This window comes from Salarias fasciatus, chromosome 1 (assembly GCF_902148845.1).
Source record: "Salarias fasciatus chromosome 1, fSalaFa1.1, whole genome shotgun sequence".
Classification (NCBI taxonomy): domain Eukaryota; kingdom Metazoa; phylum Chordata; class Actinopteri; order Blenniiformes; family Blenniidae; genus Salarias; species Salarias fasciatus.
The window spans coordinates 27,888,776-27,912,658 of NC_043745.1; the positions used below are offsets into that span (position 1 = coordinate 27,888,776).

General features: G+C 40.1%; 1 protein-coding gene across 1 annotated transcript in view; it reads right to left on the reverse strand.

Annotated features, from left to right (window-relative positions):
* Positions 1-23,883, reverse strand: part of LOC115391784 (protein diaphanous homolog 3-like) — a 162,235-nt gene that overhangs the window by 113,903 nt on the left and 24,449 nt on the right. Inside the window, exons 7-16 of the mRNA XM_030096137.1 lie at positions 20,852-20,988; positions 20,465-20,570; positions 16,690-16,800; positions 16,082-16,200; positions 15,691-15,807; positions 11,590-11,708; positions 11,427-11,491; positions 10,192-10,296; positions 8,396-8,722; positions 5,981-6,095 (exon numbers count right to left, since the gene is read on the reverse strand). Coding sequence (XP_029951997.1) covers positions 5,981-6,095; positions 8,396-8,722; positions 10,192-10,296; positions 11,427-11,491; positions 11,590-11,708; positions 15,691-15,807; positions 16,082-16,200; positions 16,690-16,800; positions 20,465-20,570; positions 20,852-20,988 — 1,321 coding nt within the window. The remainder of the gene's footprint in view (positions 1-5,980; positions 6,096-8,395; positions 8,723-10,191; positions 10,297-11,426; positions 11,492-11,589; positions 11,709-15,690; positions 15,808-16,081; positions 16,201-16,689; positions 16,801-20,464; positions 20,571-20,851; positions 20,989-23,883) is intronic.

Sequence of the window (23,883 nt, forward strand, 5' to 3'; positions counted from 1 at the left end):
GCATTACATCTGCATTCACACTTTGCTGATAATTAGACAAATCCATTCTTCCCTCTGTCCATGCATTTTTTTTCTCTCCCTTGTGCAACCAGCTGACACGTTGCCCCAAAGGAGATTGCCTCCACCCCCATGCTTTACGATTGGAAATGTGCTGGCTGTAGGGGGAGCATTTACTACTCCTCATTCCAAAAATCAACATGTATGCTGTTTGCTCAGGGCTGTATAAACTTTAACAAACAACTTACTGGGTGTCGCTTTCTCAGTGTTTTGGCAATGATAACAGCTGGTGCAACGTTGAGGAAGAAACTTTCTGGATGCCAGGCCTTTCAACGAGTCCTCTTATGTTCTTTTTACAAGCTGCACATAAAGAAATCCTGGATCATACTACACAGGAATTTACTAATTCCTGAGTAGTATGATCCTCAAGATGCACATGCTTTGCTTTTGAGAAAAGATAAACGCAAGCTCGAAAGACTAAAGCACCAAAGAGATCAGATTTCTAACAGGGATTCTGCTCTTATTGCCATCTTATCACCTTTGTTTTCCTCGTTAAAACCATGACAATAATAGAAAATAAATATCACTTATGAATCATGCCAAGTGATGCAGTTTTCTCATGTAGACTGTAAAACTAGATCAGTTCCTTCCCAAAAGAACACCTGACAAATTACCACTTTCTTTTAATACTCTTTTAAAACACGTCTTGGCTCAGTGGTTGTCATCATTAGCTTCATGCTACAGCATAAACTCAGCAAATATTAATAGGAAAAATACAAAAAAAAAAAAAAAAACAGCTGTTTATGTAAAACTTTACAATTCCCATTATCCATGTTTATAGGAAAATGGGCCCACAGATGATGTGAGATTTAATCTCTGGAAATAAACTAATATATCTTTTCCTCTCTACAATATGGGAAAATGATAAAATCTCAGGAAGGCAGTGGAAAGAGAAGGCAGTGCGTGCTCTGAGTTGTAATGTGTGAACTGGCCAAGCCTGTGCTGATACAGCAGGGAAGGAACCTTGAAACAAGTTGATATTTGAAGAGAAGTCAAAATTAGTGAGAAACATTCATGTCTGCATGTGACCTTATACTTAACAACAAAACCCAAAAAAAATACAAAATAGTAAAACACAGTCGCTGGGTTTTATAGAGACAGCAGCCACACGAAGCCTTGAATCCTACATTTTAATGTCAGCATCTGTTGCCTTGAGAAGGGGCTTTAAAAGGCTGTCTGAGCGGTCAGTGTGCCACTCTTCACCGAGCACAAGTAGTGTACTGATGGCTTGGGGAGACTCACTTTCACCCTCAGGAATCTAAAATCTCTGAGTAACTCGAGAGAGAAAAAAATGAATTTTTTCCAAACTGTTCCTTCCAATTTGCCTGAAATGGCTCATCTCGAAAGGTTACAATGGGAAAAAGTAATGGGTTGGCTGACACTGCATCCACCAAACACAGATCCTCTCCGCACCTCTTATTTCTCTTGCTTTGAAAAGTTGATGGGAAGTTTTATTATTTTGTGAAAGCAGCAGAGACAGACACTAGTCTACGGCTTTTTCATCTTACACAAGGCAAGCTGTCCACTTGTGTGCGCCGACTCCTGCTGAACAGCAGCTGTGTTGTAAGAGAGCAGACAGCCGAGAAGACGAAGTAGAAAGGTATACAAAAGAACAGCGGGGCTGGAGCCGGCTTCGTGTCTTAGCTTTAGGATTCAGGAACACTTAAAAGAAGCTCCACAAGGGATCTGGTTTAGAGAGAGCCAGTTTGAGATTACATTTATGATCTTTATCAGACCAGGAACCAAAACTAAACTACAAATGTAATGAACTCTCATGAGTGACGGCCTGAGACTGGGAAATGCACATACTGGCATTTAATATTAATATTTAGGTCAATAATGATTAGTTAAAGTGACCGGGAGGTGATATACTGCGCTCATTTTCTATTTGAATCATATTGTCAATCTCTGTATTGCATCCAATGATCTATTTGAAAACTAAATTTGACAATCTAAATTGCAGATGGTAAAAAAAAAAAAAAAAAAAAACAATTCCCACTTCCAATTTCAACAGAGTGTTTCAGCTTGAAATCACATCCAAAACAAGGCGGATTTACACAGCTAGTGGAGGAAAACACCTTCAGCACCAGTGACATTCACCTCAGAACTAATTGGCCCTCTGCTAGCATCAATGGAAGTAAACACACACTACTCATCTGCAGGCCTCGGCGGAGGCAGTTCTTTTAAATGACATAACTTCTAAACAAATGTGCGGCGGCTCATATTGTCATCAGAACCAGGCAGATGTCCGGTGTGACTCTTGTTCTTGTTCAGAGTAATGAGCTTCAGATGAACAATGTTCATCGGATTCGCTGAGAACGTGACAAAGCCCAAAGTTTCACAATGGTCCTTTTCTTCTCTCTTTAAAAGTTTATGCAGAAGGAAGCAACTTCAGATAAAGACCACCTCAGAACAACATGTTTAGTAGCACTCTTTCTTTTTTTTTTCCCTCAGATGTTATTGTTCCTGATGAAGTTAAAAAGCTATTTAAAATTGATCTGCGCTGCTCTTTGCCGGCCCAGTAATTATAGGGTTATTTTGGTTAAGTCAATAAAAGGAACTGATCTTGCAATGAATTATTATAACCTGAGAGATTTAGGAAGAACGTCTCAGTGGGGCAGGAAATGAACGGCCGATATATGTGATGTGAATCATAAAAAGGCAATGAGCAAAGAAAAAAAATGTGGGTTATGATGGGTTAAAACTAGGAATGCACGGTGACACTCAAACAACATCGGTATCTGTCAATAAAAAATTCAAAGAACATTAGCCATAAAATAATGCTGTCAGGGCGAGTTTGTGAAAGCATGCACAATGTAACAGTTATAGCACACTTTTTTTCCTTTTTTTTTTTTTTACATTTCACTGTATTTTGCACCAGAAGGAATCCATAAAATTGGCATTCTGCAGTGGTATAGTGATTTTTTTTGTCATAATTGTTTGGTGTTGTGAAAATAGACATTTTTAATTGCACCACACAAAAAAAGTAACAGTTTAAAATTAAAAGTTATTATGGCTCTATTTCCCCCACCCAGCCGACTCAAGATGAAATTGGGATGTATATGGCCCCAGAACTCATATGTATTTGACTTGCCAGGGACAGATTGTGAAAAAGCAGAGACGCTTCTTTTCATGCAGAAACGTCTGCCTATCATTATGGATTTATAGGACTTGAAATGAATTCTGCACTTTTGTTCAGTGTGTTTGCACATCATCCCACGACTGTCATTGGTTCTCATTCAGATAAGTGTCTACAATAGTCTAAACTCAGTTTTGACTTCACATTTACATCTTTCAGCACTATATTCCCACACATCAAGTTAATACCAGAGTCTATGAATCACTGATTCAGCTTCATTTATGAGGACTCAATTCATGAGGACTATTTCATGTAAAACTGTAAAGTGCACTTTCATTATTCCTACAAACAGAAATGCTTAACAATTACAAGACATGGCTTTCATGGCTTAGTGATTATCAAATGATGTGGGAATATATGTATATAACAAAAAGCCTTTTTTCATAAAAAATGTGACAAAAAATAAATGTTTTTTACATGTAACACATATTAGATTTCTTATTCAGGTACAAAACAACAGCAGTCCCATCATCACTGTGCTGACAATCATGACAATCACAATTTAAGTGTGATTTAATGTTGTCCATATTGAAATACTGTATCTGAAACGTGGGTGGATTATCAAAATATCGTCATTTCAGATATTGGCAAAATCATGCATCAACAGTTAAAATCAAGTAAAATGAGCACACAAACAACAAATCATGAGACGTCATCAAACAATTTCTCAAGCTGATGATGCATGAACTTCTTTAGCCCATGGATTGCACAAAGTGAGACATCTTCTGTGCTTTTACCCCATGGATACAACCTTTATGTACCACTGTTAAAGTCAAGACATTGAAAGAGCATTTATATATTATATATAAACTCAGTACAGTGCTGATGAGCAGGGACTTGAGAGCAAAAATGGCATGCTTTGTGGCTTCCCATTCAATTTCTTCCACTCTGAAAAGCTCAACTCAGAAGAGAAAGAAAACGCAGATCTTGTAGCTTTCTTTTTCCTCACTAAAAGTGGACTGACCTTTTGTTAAAAACACATTCCACTCTAAAAAAAAAACAAAAAAAAACACACGCCTCGAGCATTAACAGCAGTCACTATAATCTCCACCTATTCAAACGCATTAGTCTTCTGATTCCCTGCTGCAGTAAAATATATGTTCAGAATTTTGTTCTCCTCACTCAATTAGTGTGTTTTTCTGGATAGTTCAGAAGGTCCAGGTTCGTTGATGCACAGCATAAACTATTCCCTGCACACATCTGAACTCAGCAGTTTGTGGGCTGGTAGCAAGAATTCTCCTCAAAAAAAAAAAAAAAAAAAAAAAAAAAAAAAAAAAAAATTAAAAAAACAACAACAGGCGGCTCAAACATTGCGAAAGAATAAGGAAGTTTCAAGACATAGAAATGAATATTTAATGAGAAAAAACTGAGTGAATACTGTTTCGCAGTGTGTCCTTTTTAATGTTTAATGCTGATCCAGATGCTGCTGCTCTTAAGTGAGATGAAACATGATGCTACACGGCTCCTGTAATAAGTAGACGAGCCCGCTTGCATGTATGCGTTGGAGTTTCCTTTCTGACACTCCGACAGAGCCCCGGCAGCATCTGGGTCCGACAGCGCAACCTTCCAGGCGTGCTGCGCCCACAACATCCACTGAGACCGGGGGAAAAGGGAGAGACGGGCCGCTCAAGGAGCGCATGCGAATCATGTGAGAGGTTCGATTGTAGTCCAACGTTTCATCCCATTCTCACTGAATCTAAAATTAATTACCCATGAGCAGGAACAAGCCCAGCAGCCAGTTCACTGCAGAGCAGCAGTGTTTGTGGGATCCATCATTTAAAGGGGGGGGGGGAAGCGTTTCACGATGGCCGTAAAATAAAAATTTGGTGTTGTAAATGCGTGCCGGCTCCGGGTCAACGCGAGAGAAGTGGGCATCCTTCCTTTAACCTCCCCAGAGAACACCTGATTGGCTGCCGTTTGCCATTTAGATCTGCTTCCATTATTCAACAGCCTGACAATGGGTAACCGAGGCGCGCTGGTGTATATGGAGGTCCGGGGTGCCTTGAGAGGAGTAGCATAGAGTTGTGACAGGTAGATAACACCTGAATGAATAATTCAAATTGGCATGAGCTAGCTGAGCTAGTGACAAGACAAGAAAGAAAACACAAGACGTGTGAATAAATCATCAGCGAAGGGACTAATAGACCACGCACAGGGGATGACAAAAGTGATAACATCTCTTGCTGCCTCCTGCTCTGGCTTTAATCACTCCAACAACCTTGTACATGCATATCCCGGATCTTACCAGCCATACTAATGCACGAGCATGCAACGGTATGGTGTTTTATCATGCAGCATTACCAGCCCACCAAGTCCAATACAGCATGAAAAGCAGATTAAGTCGATGACTAAAAGCCGATTGTAGTGAAACCACTGAGGGCAGAAAGACATGAGATATGAGACATTTATATACGCAGTCTATTCAGATATAAATTAGCCTAATTTAAACACAAGTGCTCATCAATTCTATATATCTGAATAAATTCAGATGATATGTATTGGCTTTTGACTGTGCCAAATGATGAATTTAGACAGTGATTTTATCGTCTTGGCTGAACTGAAGTACGCTGCCTCTGCGGCCAAAAAGCCTCAGTTGCGAGACAAACTACCAAAAATGTTTTAGTAGTTTTAGAAGAAGGAAAAAAAATATTAAATTATAAGAATATTAAAATGCACATTACACACAAATGATTGCGTGAACACATCAACCTGTTATCCTCAAATAAGCCCTTTCAACACACAGGCAGCACATGGACAGAAAAGAAAATGTTAGAAAAATCTGACCTGCTTTTTGTGATCCAAATGTTAGAGCAACTTTGTTGAGCAAATCTGGCTTTGCATACCGGTCCTCATCAACCAGCACCCAGAAACAGCCCTCTGACATTTCCTGGGGACGAATCTGAAAACACATATTCAAAGTTTCCCACTGTTAAAATACAAAACCTCTTGTTAGACATTATTAATTAAGGCTATGTGTAACAATTGAAAAAAACGAAGTTTATAACCAGACACACAAAGCAAAACCTCATAAAATAAAGTAATATGAAATTAAAAAGAAGAGATAGAAAATGTGTTTATTCATTTTTACGGCTATTGATATTTACGGCCTGAAAGCATTTTCAGTAGCTGAAAAGTACCTCACTCCAGCTGATCTCCTGATAACTAATGTTACACTGAAGGCTTTTAGCCGACCGCACTCAGTTCAGATGGGATACGGGGGCTTAACAAACCCATAATTACAAGTGTACTGCAAAATATAAATAGCTGCTGTCAGATATTTCAGAAAATACACTGTGTGCAGCGAACACTTGCCCAAGGTATTGTATGGAGGAAACCAGAAGGATGCCAAACCCACAACACAGACATGCTGAAGGCCGCTGTGGAAGCATCCTGGGATTCAGTACCGTCTGAACAGGCTGAATACCTGCACACTGCACGCTGCACTCATTCAGTATTCCATGCAACATGAACACACCTGCATGCCCAGCTCCATATTTACAAAGCCGTACAAACACCAAAGTGCACCTTAGTGAGGCCCACAGCTTGAACAGTGTGGAAGGATGAAATTGGACAAAATCAGCTTCAGATAGAGCAACGGTAACAATGTTTTTGTTTTTCTCAGACCAAGTACAAGTGATCGTATTTGGGTTGGGATACATACTAATTACTAATAGAGTATTTAGTAATTTAATAATACTTTTTGAAATGGCTTCACATGATTAGGGCTGGGTACCGTTTAACAGTACCTCAGTGGTACCGACCGATAAACTTCGGTATATACTGGTACCAAACAAGAGACATGCGTACGGGTATCAGTTTCGGTTCTTAAAGTGGCTGCGCGGTCAATAAACATGCGCGGAAACGACCGTTCAGTTCTTCTCTTTTACTGAAAAAACGGTGCATCGCATCATTGAACATATCACCACGTCTTGCCGCCTCACACTCTTTCTAACATGCAGAGAGAGCTCAGCCTGCAGCGCCCTTCTTCCTCTGTGGTGTCTGTGTAAAATAAGGTTGAACATGCAAACAGTACACCTCGTGGCATGAAGTGCAAATGCAGTCATGGCGTCGTCTGTGCGCCGTGAAGGCAGGTATCGAAAGAAGTACGGTTCAGGAACCGGTACCGTACGTGAGGTATCGAAAAAGTACTTGTACCCGAAAAATATCTAACGGTACCCAGCCCTACAAATGAACTACAAATAAAAGCTGTTCATTCATCAAATAACACTTATCAATGAAACCTTGAATTCACTTTATTTTCTCAAACCCAGAACTCACTTAGTGTCACTTAACGTCATTCTCCCGTTGCATTACAAAGAAGAAATAAATATATTTTCTGTGCCTTCAATATGTAACTGACTGGGATGGGGTGTTTGCAGTCAGCTTTAGTCGCTGGAGTGTATTTTCAAGCTCACCGTGTGGATGGTGTCAAGCTGCGGTGAAGTCGCATTGGGAGTGGCATATCGCAGTACTTTCAACTCACGGTATCAAAGCAGTCTTTGCCAAATCACTTCCAAAATGTTTAGGACTATAATTCATGCTGGAGTCATGTGTTATGTGACACTAACGCCTGCATGGAGCTACTGAACAATAATAATCATAAAAAAAAAAAAGGTGACAGTTGTCTGCACGATAGTTACTTTGAAAATGTACCACGGCCTGTATTTTGTTTTTGTGGGCAACAGTTTGAAGTTTGAAATCTGTTTGCAGAAGAACTTTCTCAACAGCTTTGTCCCACACATAACCATATGCGGGGGTCTCCTGCAGCTGTCTGTCGTCCGCCTGTCCTACTAAAGGGTTCACTTGAAATTTCAAGCATCTGGTTTAGTTTGTCGAACACCTGCACTGACGTAAACCTCAAATTAAATTATTAATCGAACCGCAAACTAACACCACTTGTGGTGTGAAGGTATATTGCTCTGCTAGAGCAACAGAGAAAAAACATCTGCAGTCACTGCTCCGCCATTAGCATACCATCATCTGTTATTTTCAATTATTACTGTCTTGGCACAAAAGTCGAAAGTTGTTGTTTAATTCTTAGGAAAACAGCTGTACTCTGCAGGTGCTGCTAATGAACATCAGGAAGAAACTGGAGAGGAGAGAAACATCACAAACCTCTGGCCTAAATTTAGAGTTTTCTGTTGTGAAGTTTGGCGATGGTGCGACATGACACAGTGCAGAAATCTACCGGCGTCCTACCTTGGACCAGTTGAGGCGCTTAATGGAGGTCTCAGGTTTGAACTCCTTCTTGGGCCTGAGGCCGTAAGGCAGCGTGTGTGGGGTGGGGGAGCCCAGACCGCCGAACAGCCCGGGAGGGGGCGGAGGGGGAGCACCAAGCGGAGGAGGCAGCCCGGGCGGAGGAGGGGCAGCAGGGCAGCCGGGCAAGGGTGGGGGTGGAGGAGGGGGAGGGGGAGGCGGAGGGGGAGGGGGCATTCCAGCATGGGCTGGATGAGGTCCTGAAGGCGGGGGGCAAGACAACGCCTGGACGGCCTGGTGAGCGGTCACACAAGCAGGAGCCGATCCAAACTGAAAAACACAAAGACGGAAAGTTTTGGCCACCAGAGTCACACATTTAAAGATGAACAACATCCCCAACTATTGAAATTACTAAAATTCATGAGACACACCAACAATTATTTACTAGTTTTAGTCTCCAAATGACGTTGCTCAAGCTAAAGAATTGAAAGCTAAAAAAAAAAAAAACAGACTACACATGTTGAGAAATCAGACTATTTCAGTTATCACTTGGAACTGTAAAAAAAACTTCAATTAAAAAGTCTTAGTTGAATCAAAACTTCTGTATTTCAAAGCTCTTTTGAGAAAAAATAAATATGCAACCTAGATTCGTCTGTCAGTGAAGGTCAGATCACACTTTGAAGAAGATTCAGATTGTTACACTTCCCTCATGTCATTTAAACTTTGCACTTGTTTGACTGCAGTGAATATTACTTTTCCTATTCAGTAGCCAGAGCACCAAGTGTGTAGTCCACACTCGTGTCACGTCGCTTCACTCTGTATAACAAAGACATGTTTCCTCATTCACTCAGAAAAGGGCAAAAGCCTATAAGCAGCCATGATTCTGTTCACAATTTAACAATGATTTGTTTGTTCTCTTCCAAAGCTAAAAGAAAAAAATAAAATAAAAATCAAATGTTATAACTGGGCCTACAAGCTTTGTAAATTGTATCATACAGCACAAATGACTTATTGATCGATGCAGCAGTTTTAGATTAAAGACGCACACTAAAGGTCAGCCCTTGGCCCAACGCTGCCACCGCGTCTACGGGGAACAACACCTTCGCTGAATTAACAAGTGTGTGCACTAGCATGCTCATGAGAGTGAGGCTGACGGAGGGTGAATGGACAAAGACAGAGAGCCCGTGTGTGTGCGTGTGCGTGTGTGTTGGTTAAAAATACTATTGCCATTTCAACCAAGGTACTATTTGAGTATGCATTCTGTGTTTGCTCACTCAAATTGAAAAATTATCAGGAAAATAAAACGGAAGTTGGCTCCCCCTCTCTGAGTGTGTAGTTATCTTGCAGTGCCAGGGTGTGGGAGCAACTCCCTGATGTGTTGGGGGGGGGGGGTGTAGGGGTATTGAAGAAAGCCCCAGCAGTGAGGCTGAAGGGGTTGTCAGAATAAATTGCTTTTAGAACAATTTCCTCTTATGGGATAGAGATCTGAGAATTAGAAATGGCCAACGTGGAGGACCGGTCAGTGTTCTCATTAGACTTAGTGTCAGCTCGCCAGCAGAGCAGCCTCCATGTCAAACCAAACTGCAGGCTCCAGTGCATGAAGCAGCCAGTCCCATCCCTATCCGGCACCCCAAAAATAACAAGAACATCTTACAATGTGGAGCAAGAACAGAAAGTTCAACTGCAAGGTTTTTTTTTCCTACATTCAAACAGTTGTTGAGTCATCAAACTAAATGTTTCGATGTTTTCCATCATCCTGTTGAAAAGTAGAAAACTTCACACTGACATATAAAACCTACCTGAGACCTGAAGGCCTGGAGCTCTGCTTGGAGTTCTGCTACGGTTTCTTCACACTTTGCCAGTTGAGTTTGTGCCTCCTGTCTGCTCAGGAACTCCTCATCAAACTTGAACAGAAAACACACATTCATTACGAAAACCTTTCACATGCAAATCACTGAATCCATACTTCTAATCAGAAGCGTTGAACTCATTTCACTCCAGAACCCACATAGATAAGATATTACCATATTAACTTAGAGATAAAACATTAGCATGTTAAAATATTGCACATTTTATCTCAAAGTACCACCCAAAATTGCTTTTTTTTTCCTTTCCAAAACAGGGAACAATGCAGTGTTTCTTTTAAAATAGTGAAAACATCTTTTTCTACAGTTATTCTTCTCATGTTTTCACAAACACACTCAAGCTAAAATTGTTCGCAAAAGAGACGCGAGCTTAAACTGCAGCATCTTGAAACAAACAGCATCTCGGTTTCACTCCTAATTATATACATTACTTCAAGAATTTTAATCAGTCAACAAATTGTTAACTAAACAGCAAATATTTGTATTGTGAAATGCGTTGTAGTATCTTTCTCATCTGCACTACCGACCTACAGCTTCCTGCTTTTTTTTTCTTTTTTTTTTTTCCACTAGCGACTTATTGACTGGAGTGAAAGCCTGGACCAAGTTATTTATTTCTCATCTGGGAAACGAACCAAAAAAAAAAAAAAAAAAAAAATTAAACATGAGTATAGAACCTTGAAGTAAAGAAGACATCCGAACATTTTTATTAGAATAAAAACGTTGAGAATAGCATCTGCTGTCAACACGTAGAAAAATCACGGTCAGAGGAAAAATAAACTTTACCTTGCATTATAACAGCGTTCGGCTTGCTTGGCTGTATTAAGGGACCTGCGTATTTTAAGGTCAGTCTGATTGTTATTCCAAAAGAAATGTCACCATATGTATTGCTGACGGTAAGAAGGTATTTCTCAGGTTATTTTCTGAAAATTTACAGAATGTTTGTCATGTTTATGATCTTCTGTTATTTTAACATAAACCCTGAGGAATTACCTGAGTTCTGTTTACTTCGCAGTGCTTATTTTTTATTAAAAAATGCTATTTTATACAAAAACAATTGTATAAATGCCAGCAAGCTATGGTTTTGTTTTGTCCCGATGGCATAGTGAACATACACAATGAAAATCTTGGGCGATTTATTTATTTTTTATTTATTTTGGGTCAATACTTGCCTTCTGTGCCAGCTCCGAAGCTCTTTGTTCGTACTCGTCTGTCCGAGCTTTCTCCACACATATCTCTGCAAACACAGAGTTGTCAGTTTGTTAGTAATGCCCTTTTTATTTTTTTTTGAAAGTCAATAGTGTAAATAAGCAATGGAAAGGGATGAAAACTTGCCCAGGAGGTGGCTGAAGTCAACATCTAGGCGCTTGCGGTAACTGAAGTCTGGATCGGTGCCACTGCGGTGGAGCACGATCTGTGCAACACACTCCTCAATGATCTTAAAGTACTGAGGCCTGTGGGTCACAGTAAGTGGTGTATAAGAGTCAGAAGGCAATTAAGAGACGTGAGACATGATTTCATTGCCTGCATGTTCTCCCTGTGGATGCCTACATTTCTGCTATTTACCCTAGCTAATTCCACAATCCAAAAACATGCACTGCAGGTCATTTAGTGACTAAATTGTCTCCAATGTTCAGGATCAGGCTATAATCTAGGTTTTCCCATAGTCTGGAGAAATTGGCTCCAGCGCCCTACTGACCAAATCTTGCGTATGACATGGTCTTAACAGTGTTGACCGTTGAGACAGTACCACTTACAAAAAGAGAGCCACGTTAATGTTACACACGTTTAGGCTCTTCAGTTCCCAGAGAGCTGCTGAATCCAAAAACAGCCATTTAACACCACTTACACCTTAGCATAAGCACTGTTTTGATGATACTGAGCAGTGGGGAATAGACACCAACCAATTAGCAGCTGTTAAGTAATCGCAGTTAAATTGTTTCACATTGCTCCTTTGAATGCACTAATCTCAGAATAACCGAGGGCAAGCCTCAATAAGCAAAAGGAAATATTACAGTGCAACAATGGATGACATGCAAGGCTGGGAGCCACAGTGGTACTGCAAGTTAAAGACAAAGTGTCTGTTTGATCTGCTCATTATCTCACAACAATGCCACTGAGAGTCCTAATCCATTCTGGACCAAATCATGAACTAATACTTTGATACTTATAAACAGTGATAAATCTGGGAAGCCAGTTCCCACCTCTTCCTAAAACAATGCTGAGGCTCGATCTGATATCATGACACATTTAAAAGATGAGCTGATAGAATTGCTAACAGTCACAATGACCAAAAAAAAAAAAAAAGGGCATGTTATCGGTCGATGTTATCATGCTGCTTTCATTATCCCTCGACTTTGGCAACCAAGAAAAAAAGGGGGCTAAGTATCCTTGAGATCAAGAATTCAAAGACTGTGCCAACAACAGATCATTACTACAATCGGCTGCAAGAAGTGCAGTGCAATCAAAGGAAGACATTTAGATAAGTTGCCGCATGTGTAGTGATAAATGACTCTGCAATCATCAGATTTTGAATGCCTCTCACTGGGCTGCTACAATTTACAGCCAACTGGGGGGAAATGAAATGCTAAAAAAATATACGTGTAATCCCACTGCAATCTTATGTTATGCATGTTGTGCAGATAAACGAGTTCCCGGCAGAATTTGAGTAAAAACACATCATGTAAATTCAACAGAACTCCCTTAAAATCCACAAACCATTCATCAAAACATTGTTTTTGAGGGCATCTCTGCAACTGTCCAGCAACAAATGGATGAATGCTTTTGCGAGAATCATCTCATACTCATGTGATTCAACACAGAAATATTGACTGAATAAATCAGAAATCACTTGACTCCAGCGATCACTGAGTCACTGGGAGCACAGCAATGGCTCAGCAGCTCTTCCACAGGGTCATCGTCCAATAGTGAGGGTGATGGTTTGCGTGCGTGCGTGCGTGCGTGCGTGCGTGCGTGCGTGCGTGCGTGCGTGCGTGCGTGCGTGCGTGCGTGCGTGCGTGCGTGCGTGCGTCTGATCTTACACGTCTCATTGAGACTGCCCAGGACATGAAGTGTGCCATATACGTGAACTTTATTTGACATTCATCTGTTTATTCACAAGTGCAATGAAGCTCATGAACAAAAAGCAGACGCTGCTAGATGGAAACCTCCACGTGGATGAAGATCAGACACATTCGGAGGGCTCGGTGACTGACACAAAGAAACTGCAAATGTCTGGAGATACTGTTCAAACGGTCAGATATCAAATAGGATAAATGTCATAATGAAAATGAAAAATATCAAATTAAAAGCAACATCCCTCATTATTTGTCATTATGGCAGATCCCAAAGCACATCTGTGCTCATTAACCCAGCATTCTGTTTTGCGGTTTTGTTTTGTTTTGACACCGTTTAAAAGAAAAACACGAAAAAAAAAAAAAAAAAAAAAAAGTTTGGTTCTCTCACACAGATTTCCTCCCTTCCTCTCTTAGCTCATCTTTTGGTTTGCACGTCTGGTCTGTATATGTTGAGACAAAACCAAGTGTCAATATGCACAGACATTTAGTTTCCCATGTGAAGTTCAAGCATTAGCAAAAGATTCAAGGTGGTGTGGCGGGAATACATCCAGCTTGCAAAGACAGCAGGGCAGAGAAAAGAGGGGATTACTTGCAGCGCGCGGATGTTGAAAATGAAAATTGAGGCTTTTGGCAGATGGCACGGTACAAGCAGGAGGACAGATAGGTCATTTTGGATAATTAGAGACGCGACTCGTCTGAATGGATGCTAAATCCCTCCCCCCCCCCAAAAAAGAACATCAGTAAACATAAATGGCTGATCAACGTGCCAATACGTCCACATCACTTACAATTCATCAATGAATACTTCTTACACAGGAGTAGTAGAGCACTATAAAGGTTGCATGTTTTCATGCAGATAGACGTCAAAATATTTCAGTCACGGTATGTAAACCATCTGGTCACACTTGAAGGGACTACAATGGGTTTTGATGATATTTTACGTTCAGAAGTTCCTGAAACAAATGAAGGGAACTTTAATCAATATGAGGGCCACAAAATTATGAGTGACCAGTTTTTTAACCTTAATGTGGTTTAAAAAAAAAAAAAAAACATTCTGTGAAACCAACAATGCATTAATCTCTTGAAACTAAATCTCAGGCCATAACGAATGAGGAAGGCCGCAGGTCACCAGTCGCCTGCACCAGTCGTGAAGTCGGCCTTTTAAACCCAAAAAGTTCAAACGTACTCTGTTGGCTATTTGCTTCAGTTTCCTAATTCATATTGAAGTCGCGTCATTTCAACGAGGCTCCAGATGTAACATCCCTCAGCAAATGGAGGAATCTCTCAGGTTTGACAGGCCTGTGGGGATTCATTCTTATCTCAGCTAAATTAGGACCACCATCACTCAATAGTTGGTTTAAGGTTAATGAATGATCAACTGACAAACTGTTTCAGCAATTATAAAACAAATTATAAAATTGAATGTTTGAACAAAGCATTAATAATTTAGATAAAAATGATAAAGCAAGCGATGTGGCTCAGCAGGTTTTCTGTCAGAACATGAATAAAAGAGGTAAAACATAATATTCGTGGGGTGAGCACAGGACTGTAACATGCAGCTTTGCGAGTTGGCTGAATATTCTTATGTCACTGTCGTTCACCAAGTAGATGGTATTAATGGTGACGTCTCCAAAAGAAGTCGTGTTAGCATTTAATTATCCGTGCATAAGGATTTCTATTACAGCAAATTAATCAGACACAGTCAGAGGAGAGTGTCTGACAGGTGTTGTTTTTGGGTGGGAGGAAAAACTGCAGGTGATACATTTGGTATTCTTCAGATAAAAGCTCCATCTTTTGATCAAACTACGGTTTAAGTCGCACCCAGCTGTGAGCGAACCAACATAAAATAAGCCTTTGAAAAGTACCATTAAAAGCTGATGAGAAATTCTCTGGAGCTATAGTTGCTGTAGATGGCTGCGAGATGAAAGAGAGCGCATTCTCTTTGTTAGCCGGTGTCATTGAGAGGATTTCAGGCAGAAGGAGTTAGACCCCAACTGAACATAAGCTCCCCACCCAGTGTACCTCATTAACAAGTGCTAAGAAGTGGTCAACTGTACTTACTCTAGTTTCTGTACGTCATTATTTCATATATAAAATGAAAGTTACAGTATTACACTCCGAGCTCAACCAAAACTCTGGGGTGCAAATCATACATTGACTGCATGACTTTCTTATCAATAAGGAAAGCTCGGATCATAAACACACCAGCAAACAACAGATGCACATATGGGAAGAAATAGGAAAACATAAATAAATACCAGTCTAATGAACTGGCAAATTGATCATTGAAAGTGCCGCTTGCTTCATTACATTCTCGATTACCAATGCTCTGTGTGTGCGTGCGCGGCGCTGACCTTACCTGACCAAGTAGTCGTTGCGGATCAGCATCAGGTGCTGCAGGATAGAGAGGAAATAGGGCTCCGCACTGCTGTCCTTCACTGTGCTCTGCACAATACGGAACACATCCTCCGCATCGGTGCAAGAGGTCAAGGACCAATACCTCTTCTTTTTTTTTTTCTTTTTTTTCCTTAAATGCTTTTTCACATCAGAAAGGAGAAAATAATGACATGGAGGAATTGTTGGGTATTTTCTTTAACTTTCACATTTCATAGTATCTTTTCAAGAACAGCTGACCTCAAACTGACACCCTTAATATTTCCAAGCAAAGTCAACCTCAAATTAAAGAAGAACGTACACATAAACCTGACCTGCCACTTGTATATTTATGTTGGCGAAAGCAAAAAGGATATTCCAGCTCGCACTTGATGTCTTCCAGGCGGTGAGAAAACTCCATCATGTCTTCTTCTTTGTGCTCCTCGAACACCTTGAGCTGGATGTCAAGGGCCTCGTTTCTGATCGCCGCCAGGTGCTACAGGTGAATCGAGGGAGAGGGAGGTAACAAAAGGCTCAACAGATGCATTGAGACACAAAACTCAGCCACATAAATTATTGTGAGGGGCTTGACAACCTTTAAGACGCGATCAACAAAAATGGAGTAGTTAAGATCAAGTCGAGCCAAAAGGCTCGAAACCGATACGACCCATTGTTGTTTACAACTTCTTACTTTTATTTATTCATTACCTTGGCAGTAAAAGCAACACTGTTTACAACACATAAACATGTTAGGTAGATGTTTTAAAGCCAGGAAGAAGATTATTAGCCCAGACGCTTGAAACTTTATTGGTTTCTGGCTGCTACACAGACAGAGGGCGTACAAACTCAACTTTGTTTCATAAATTATTTGCTGGAGCAAATCGAAAATATTTCACTGGAGTGGACAACTCATTTAAATATTTACAAGGTGAGTGTGGGTTTTATATTGTGCGTTTGCGAACGTGTGCGGTTGAGTTTTGCTTACCGGCAGTATCTCTTTCAGGCCGCAGCGCATAAATTCATTTCTAATGTGCAGCCTGAAGTCCAACTCATCAGGAGATGTAACCAGAGCATTGATGAGCTGCATGCATGCCACCTGCAACATGAAAAGTGCAGAGAACAAAGACAGAGACAAGAGGGAGAAAGACAACCAAAGGAAGAGATGACTGACTTTTTTTTTTTTTTTTTTCCAGAAGTTGATGAAAAGCATGCTGGCATGCATTCTAAATGAATTATGTCCCTTGGAAGCAGAGGACCATAACTAATGCATGTCTATTTTCTCCAGTCACCAGCTGGGGGGGCGGCATTTTAATATTAATGCAACAACTGCAGACCCGTACGCACAAAACTAACTAACAGTCAATTTGAGGGCAAACTGGGTTTTTTTTTTCCCCCCTTTCTTTTTTTTTTTTTGGGAAGCTGTTTCCACTCCCTCCTGAGTTCGGTTTATTACACAGGGACCGCTGCACCCTGCAACTCTTTGACTAGCTGGGCAAACACAAACAGAAAAATCTATTATTGATCAGAGATGCACTCCGTTCATGTGTGAAAAGAAGGCATGGCCATGCTAAATATTCAGATGCCTTGAGAATCATTGTCAAATACAGCATATTCCTATTTTTGCCTTTTTTTTTTCTTTTTTTTTTCCCCCCACGCTGTCTTTAACATAACGTTTTAAAACAGAAATAAAGCAAGTAACATGACGGTGCATCAAAAAACATTTTCATCACTTGTCTCAGGAAGTTGAAACAATTACAGCAAATACATCAGTTATGTAAGAGATTCCCTGCGCTGTTCATTCCTCGACAAAGAGTAAAAAAAAAAATACCCTGCTACTTAACAATGTAAACAAAGCATCCATATTGTCATGAATTACTGAAACATTTCAGGTTATTGGAATATTGTTCACCAATAAGTCCAACTAGACAACGTGAGTAATCTCCTCATCCGCTTTAGCTTCTGAGTTTTTGATATCCAAAAAAAAAACACTGCCATCTGACATTTCTGTTGACACTGTTGTCTAAATGCCCGCCTGACGATATTATAGTCTTCTTTCTCAGACATTGGCTTCGTAAAGACAGACAGCGACACGTTGCTTTAGTCAGAAAAAATTGTATTCATAGGCTATAAAAACGCTTGGGTTTAAAAGGGATTTGTGCTGTCTATTAGACACTGGGAGGTAATAATATAGCATCGATACAACTCGGTCATGTAGAAAGAGATGTGTCTGCATGGCCACGGATGAATTTGGTCTATTTGAGATAAGCAGCATTCTGAAATTCAACCATCAAAATCCTTAAATCTTTTATATCTGGGATTCCTTCCACGTAAGAATATTTTTCTTCCCTCACTGATGACTGATTCCTTACCTCTCACTTTCTGGGAGAGATCATACTGTCACATGTAGTTACAACAAACTGAGCGCTGATGATAAAACCACAAGAAGGGAAAAACGATTGCATCTTTTAATTAGGTTCAGTGATGGTCACTGCATGAGAATGATAAACAACAAAAGAAGCAAATCATTGTACTGGAGAAAATGTGTGATTGTTCATGCGTGCAGGCGTGCGTGTTGAACGGGCGAGGGGGAACATCAGGGAGGAATTATCAATTCACATCCCAGAGCTAGTGATTAGAAATGCAGACAGCATACTTTAATAATGAATAACATTATTGACACAAACCGATGCTGGTCATGTCTAGAAAAGCCCATATGCACATCATCTCAAGTGTGTATATAAGCAGGAAGCTTATCAATAAAAAGTTTCCTCCTCCAATGAGAGGAAATATATGTTAAGTGAAAGCACCCAGGAATGTAAAATTCAATGTGTTGGGCTAAATATGTTTTTGGTTTTATATATATATATATATATATATATATATATATATATATATATAAGTGAGGTGTATGCAGGTTAATGAGATATTATGTTTGTTATGAAGGGAGCGTAATGACATCCTGTTTATAATCACAGTGGTTTCCAACCTGAGGTCCGGGACCCCGTTGTGGGAGCCCTTGGAGAGGACGGGGGCACTGTAATTACTCAGCAGCTCATGGGTTGTCAAAATTGGATTCAACAGATCAAAGAAAATTATAATAAGGCATTTTCCAGAATGAAGGGTTGTTTTCTCACCCGTTAGTGCAGAGGCACATTTTCCGCAAGCCAGAATGTAAACTGACACACTGTACTTCGTTTGATCTACGTATGTTCAAGTCAGCTTTTTTCCACTCTGGCTTACAGATCCCACCAACTGATAGTACACTATGTTCACATGACTACGTGCAAAGTGTCCTTCGGCTACTATTTCTTTGGTGTAGTCCTATTTCCAATTTCCTTCGGTACATAACATGTGTTGATACACTTCAGACAATTTATACATTTAATGTGTTTTGACACTAGACCCGCACTGCACCAGAAACATTTTTCTACATGTGGCCTTGAGTAAATGTAAAATTCCAAGTGTTTGTGCGCATATTGTGACTGAATGTCTCATAGGGTCAAGATGTACTGTCAGTTAAGGTTTTTCCACATCGCGTGAAATAATGGAAGAGGTTCATCCTAAATCAGGAACAAACCTGGCCCTGGTCATTACTAGCACTTATTTTCAAATTAGCCACAAGTGCACCACTTCATAATCAATGTGTGTTCATTTTTGGTTAGTTAGAAAGATGTGCATGCTGTGGTTAGAGGCTGTAATTTAGGCTTTGGGTACACAACTTAATTCCAAAATGAATAAATGATGGAAATGTATGAAAACGGGCAATATTAGTGAATGAGTGGAACAAGAATAACAAAAACACGCATAAAAAATAAATAAAAATTTAAAAAAGAGTTGTAGCTGTCCCATAAACTGTGGCATGAATAGTTGCTGTCTTTCTAGACCTACAGCAGTATTTTTTTTTTTTTTGGACGGTTAGTTGTTTCTGGATATCTGTTAGTGAATCTGGAGATCATATCTACGAGAAGAATTGACAAAAAGAGAACTGCAGACTGATCTGCGCTCCGCGTGCGCTTGGTGATGAGCTCGTATTTCTGGCTTTGAGATGCGGAGCTGAACGTGAGTGAACAGTGTGGGAATTCTACTTCATCGAGTCTCTTCCCAGCTGTCTGCAGATATCAGGCTGATGTCAACAGAAACAGTGCAGATGAATTGGGTGGCAGACTTTCACATTCTGTCCTGTCTGTACTCTAAGCGATCATTAAAGTGGATGTCTGTGCTTAATTGAAGCATCTGGTACTGACAGTCCATGTGTAGCTGAATGGGATAGTGCCTTTTTTTTTAATATATGCATGATTATGATTCCCCTGAAAGTACTGATATTATTTCAAAATTATTGCTAAACACACAGCTGAATCAAACAGATGTGTCGTGTTTTATTTGTTTGACAATGGCACAATGCCTTTGCTATTTAGAACATTGCTCAATCTGAGTTAAAAAGAAAGTCAAGTCCAAAGCCTTCGCTACAAATTGTTTCTGAAAAGATTATATGAAACACTAGTTATAATTTCATGTCACTGAAATATCAAAGAAAAAACAAACACAAAAGACACATTCAGCCTAGCATGATACAAGCAATCCATAGCCCATGATCTAAAAAATACCTAATATCAATTTCTTTTCTAACCAATACAATAAATTCAAGATCTGAACGTGGCTTTGATATGTAGGTATGTTCACATTTCCAGTCATTCTGTTCTTTTTTTGGGAAATCTGAGGGAAGTAAGGTGTCGGTGGCTGTAGACGTAATTATCACTCACTTGTAACTGAACCGAGCGGTCTCGGAGTCCTTGTACAATAGGGCTGAACCTCTCAATGGCTCGCCATTCCCCTGCTGTGGTGATGGCGTCAAGGACCTTCTCCAGGCTAAATGAGAACATGAAATGCATGAGTGAAACTGAAAAAAAATTCAAGTAATACATTCATTTATAAGGATTTTGACCATTAGGTCTTTCTTTCCATATTTTACCCAAGGTTACCTGGAGCTAAGGAAATGATATAGCTATCTGGGGGGGAAATGCATTTATAAGCATATTTTTCCATCATATACTTCAATTTCAGCTGTCTGAGCACATTTTGCCATGCACAGCATTGTCATCTGAATTGATCAGCAAAACAGTAGAGAAGTGCAGCATAAGGCAACATACGTGTTTTCTTCACCGACGATGCAGATGGCTGAGAGGAGCTTCACCACGTCGGTCATCATGGCAGACTGCGAGGGATCAATGGCTCTTGCCAGTAAAGCAAGACTTTTTTCCTCGCCCAGAATCCGATCCAAGCCATACTGCAGGAAGTAACAAAAGGCTGCTCAGATAATCACATCCTGGTCCATTATACAGAGGCGTACCACGTCACATTAAAAAGAAAAACACAAAAATGTATTACCTTGACCATATCTGATCAAAGCATTTTACATGGTCCCTGATTTTGAACCTGATTCTTTTATTACATTGTTTAAACACAGAGTGAAAAATTTAACATTTATGATATATACACATAGATGTACAGAAATTTCCCCCACTTCAAGAAAGAAAAAAGATAAAGCAGGTGAGAAAAAACTAAACTAAAAGTAAAGAGAAGCAAATACAAATTAACAAATTTCTAAAAAATAAATAGCAAACAAAACAAAGATAATTTTGAGAGAAGTACACCTGAGCAGCGCTATGCTCCATTCATAAGCTGGATGGTGCAGTCAGACATTCCACATAAGAAATAAAGGGCTGCCACATTGCATCAAATTTACAAATGGACCACTGCCGAGTGTGTCTGATCTTTTCTATTTTAGAACAATACATGACTTCACAGATATCCCCCTATCCCCATAAAACAGGTGCTGAGACAGAGATGAGCAGGGTGTTTCACTTATGTTATGGCTGATCACAGTACATTCAAAACAAATGTAAAAGTTACTGATTCATGATTTCCTGGAACTCACAAAGTATTAACAGCATCGCTTCTCTGTTTATTCAAGGAGGTAAAGAAGATTTTAGGCTGATTTTTCCACATCAAACACATTCCTGAAGAATTAACGCCACAAATGAAGCACTGCACACGCATTTTGTTAAGTGACTAACGAAAAAGCGAGATTCTCTGTTTACTGAGGAAGGTTTTCTTGATGCAGCTGAGCGGTTCAAAGAACAATTTCACAGCGTGGTAATTTTTAGTATTACATTATTATGCCTTTGGCGACAGACAATACAAAATATGCAAGTGTGTGACTTGACACAGAGAGGCAGAAGAAGAAAAGGCTTGCACTGACAGCTGGCAGAGAACACCTGTCTTCTTGGCATTGTGGGTACCTTCCGTCCCAAGATGCCTTTCTAGCCAGGGAAAGGTCTGGACTGACAGAGGAGCCTACGGGTAAATGCTGGCGTCTGGCGCCTGTTGAGACGCAGGATTACAAGAGACCTTACAGCACACTTTGTGCCAGAGGGGCTGTATATCCGTCTCCGCTGGGTTTTAGCTCCATGTGGCGAGATCCCCCCCCCTGCCTGGATCTACTTGTGGACTAACAGGACATGAGGAGGAAAAGCTGAAGCATTATAAAATGAAGCTACTTCAACAGAACACATTTACAAGTGCTTAGGCCTGGGCGCAGAGTCAATATTATTGTCTACCCGCTTTTAATGGCATCATTTCATCACTGAATCACTGTCTGAGTTTATCCTTTTTTTAAGTTAGGTTAGCGAAAAGAAACAAAGTGCAAAGTTCAACAAACTATGCAAAATGTATGCAAATTCCAGTCCAGAATGGAGGTGTTTGCAGACGCATCAGGGGCCGACTGCCATCTTGAGAAAAAGGCCTTTTATTTTTGATCAACTCGAAGTGTAAAACCAATAGCTCAGTCTCACCTTGCAATTTTTTCTTGCAGTGTACCATACACACAACAATAATTGTGTCACAACTGGAGTGTTACATGTGAGGGTTTTTGCTGAGACTTAATCACTGGCTGTCGCGTTTGCTGCCAACTTTGATTTGTGCACGTATTGTGTCGAAGTATGTGTAACACCTGCAGCACCTGTGGGATTTCTTTATGATGGGACAGAGAGCACATGGGGTATAATCAACTTCTCTGATATAAGGACAGAAAGGACGCGGATCTCTCCACGCGAAGCAGTGGAAGACGGTATGTAGACTGATGTTGCATCAAGCTGATTTCAAAGGAAACAGAACATAAAAGACTAAGTTGTTTATTTGTCACTATACCATATATACCACCTGAGAACATTGAGGAGAATACATGCAATCTCTTTGAGCCACAGCTTGCACTTCACTCAAGTTTTCTACATGATCAGAAAGAAAAGAGGACTTTGATACTCAATTGCCTTTTACACTTGAGATTACTCTTCAAACGGTAAAACTGTTTTTGTCAAATTACATTGCATAATAAATAAATCGCTGATTCTTTTTAAACTACTGTAAATCCTCTAATAATGACCTGCATTCCATTAAAAACTCGTCTCCTTTAATGACCGGGTGCGTCTTTGAAGAAAGCTCATAAAAGCCGCCTCCCAATATAAGCTTTTTTTTTTTTTTTTTTTTGTATTGACAGCGTTCTTTCGCGCCGGGTAGGACCGTGCATTCTCCGTCCCCAGCTGGGTGCAGGAAGATATAACTTTTCTCATTTGTAAGAGAATGCTGACTGTAGTCTGTGCTACAGCGCCAGTCCTCCTGGTATGGCGACTGTGTGTATTACACGCATCCGGTAAAAATGGCGGAGGGACAGAAAACATTAAACTCGATGGGATTTAATTTTTTTCACGTCGATTGAAAAAAATCAAATCACATTAATTCGATATATCACCCAGCTCTGAACTGCACTACTGTTTATTACTGTTTTAGTACTGTTTGATACTTGTTTTAAATAAATGGGGTCAGTACATTTTACTGAGTTCAAACTGACACAAAAGATCTTTCTGCTCTTTTTGAAAAATTTTAAATATAAGCCTCTCTCTTAAACATGCCTCCTTTCATTAAAAGCCTGGTGCCTGCTACAGTTGAGACAAATAAAAGCCCTGGCTACTATAAGAGGATTTACTGTAGACCACTGCTTGAGATGTTATTTCCACACACAACCAAAACATTATTGTTTGAATTTATGGCTACTAATCTGTGCTTGTAGTTCATTAGTACACAAACAACGAACAGCTAATTAAGTCATGTTTTTTTCGGTCTTTCT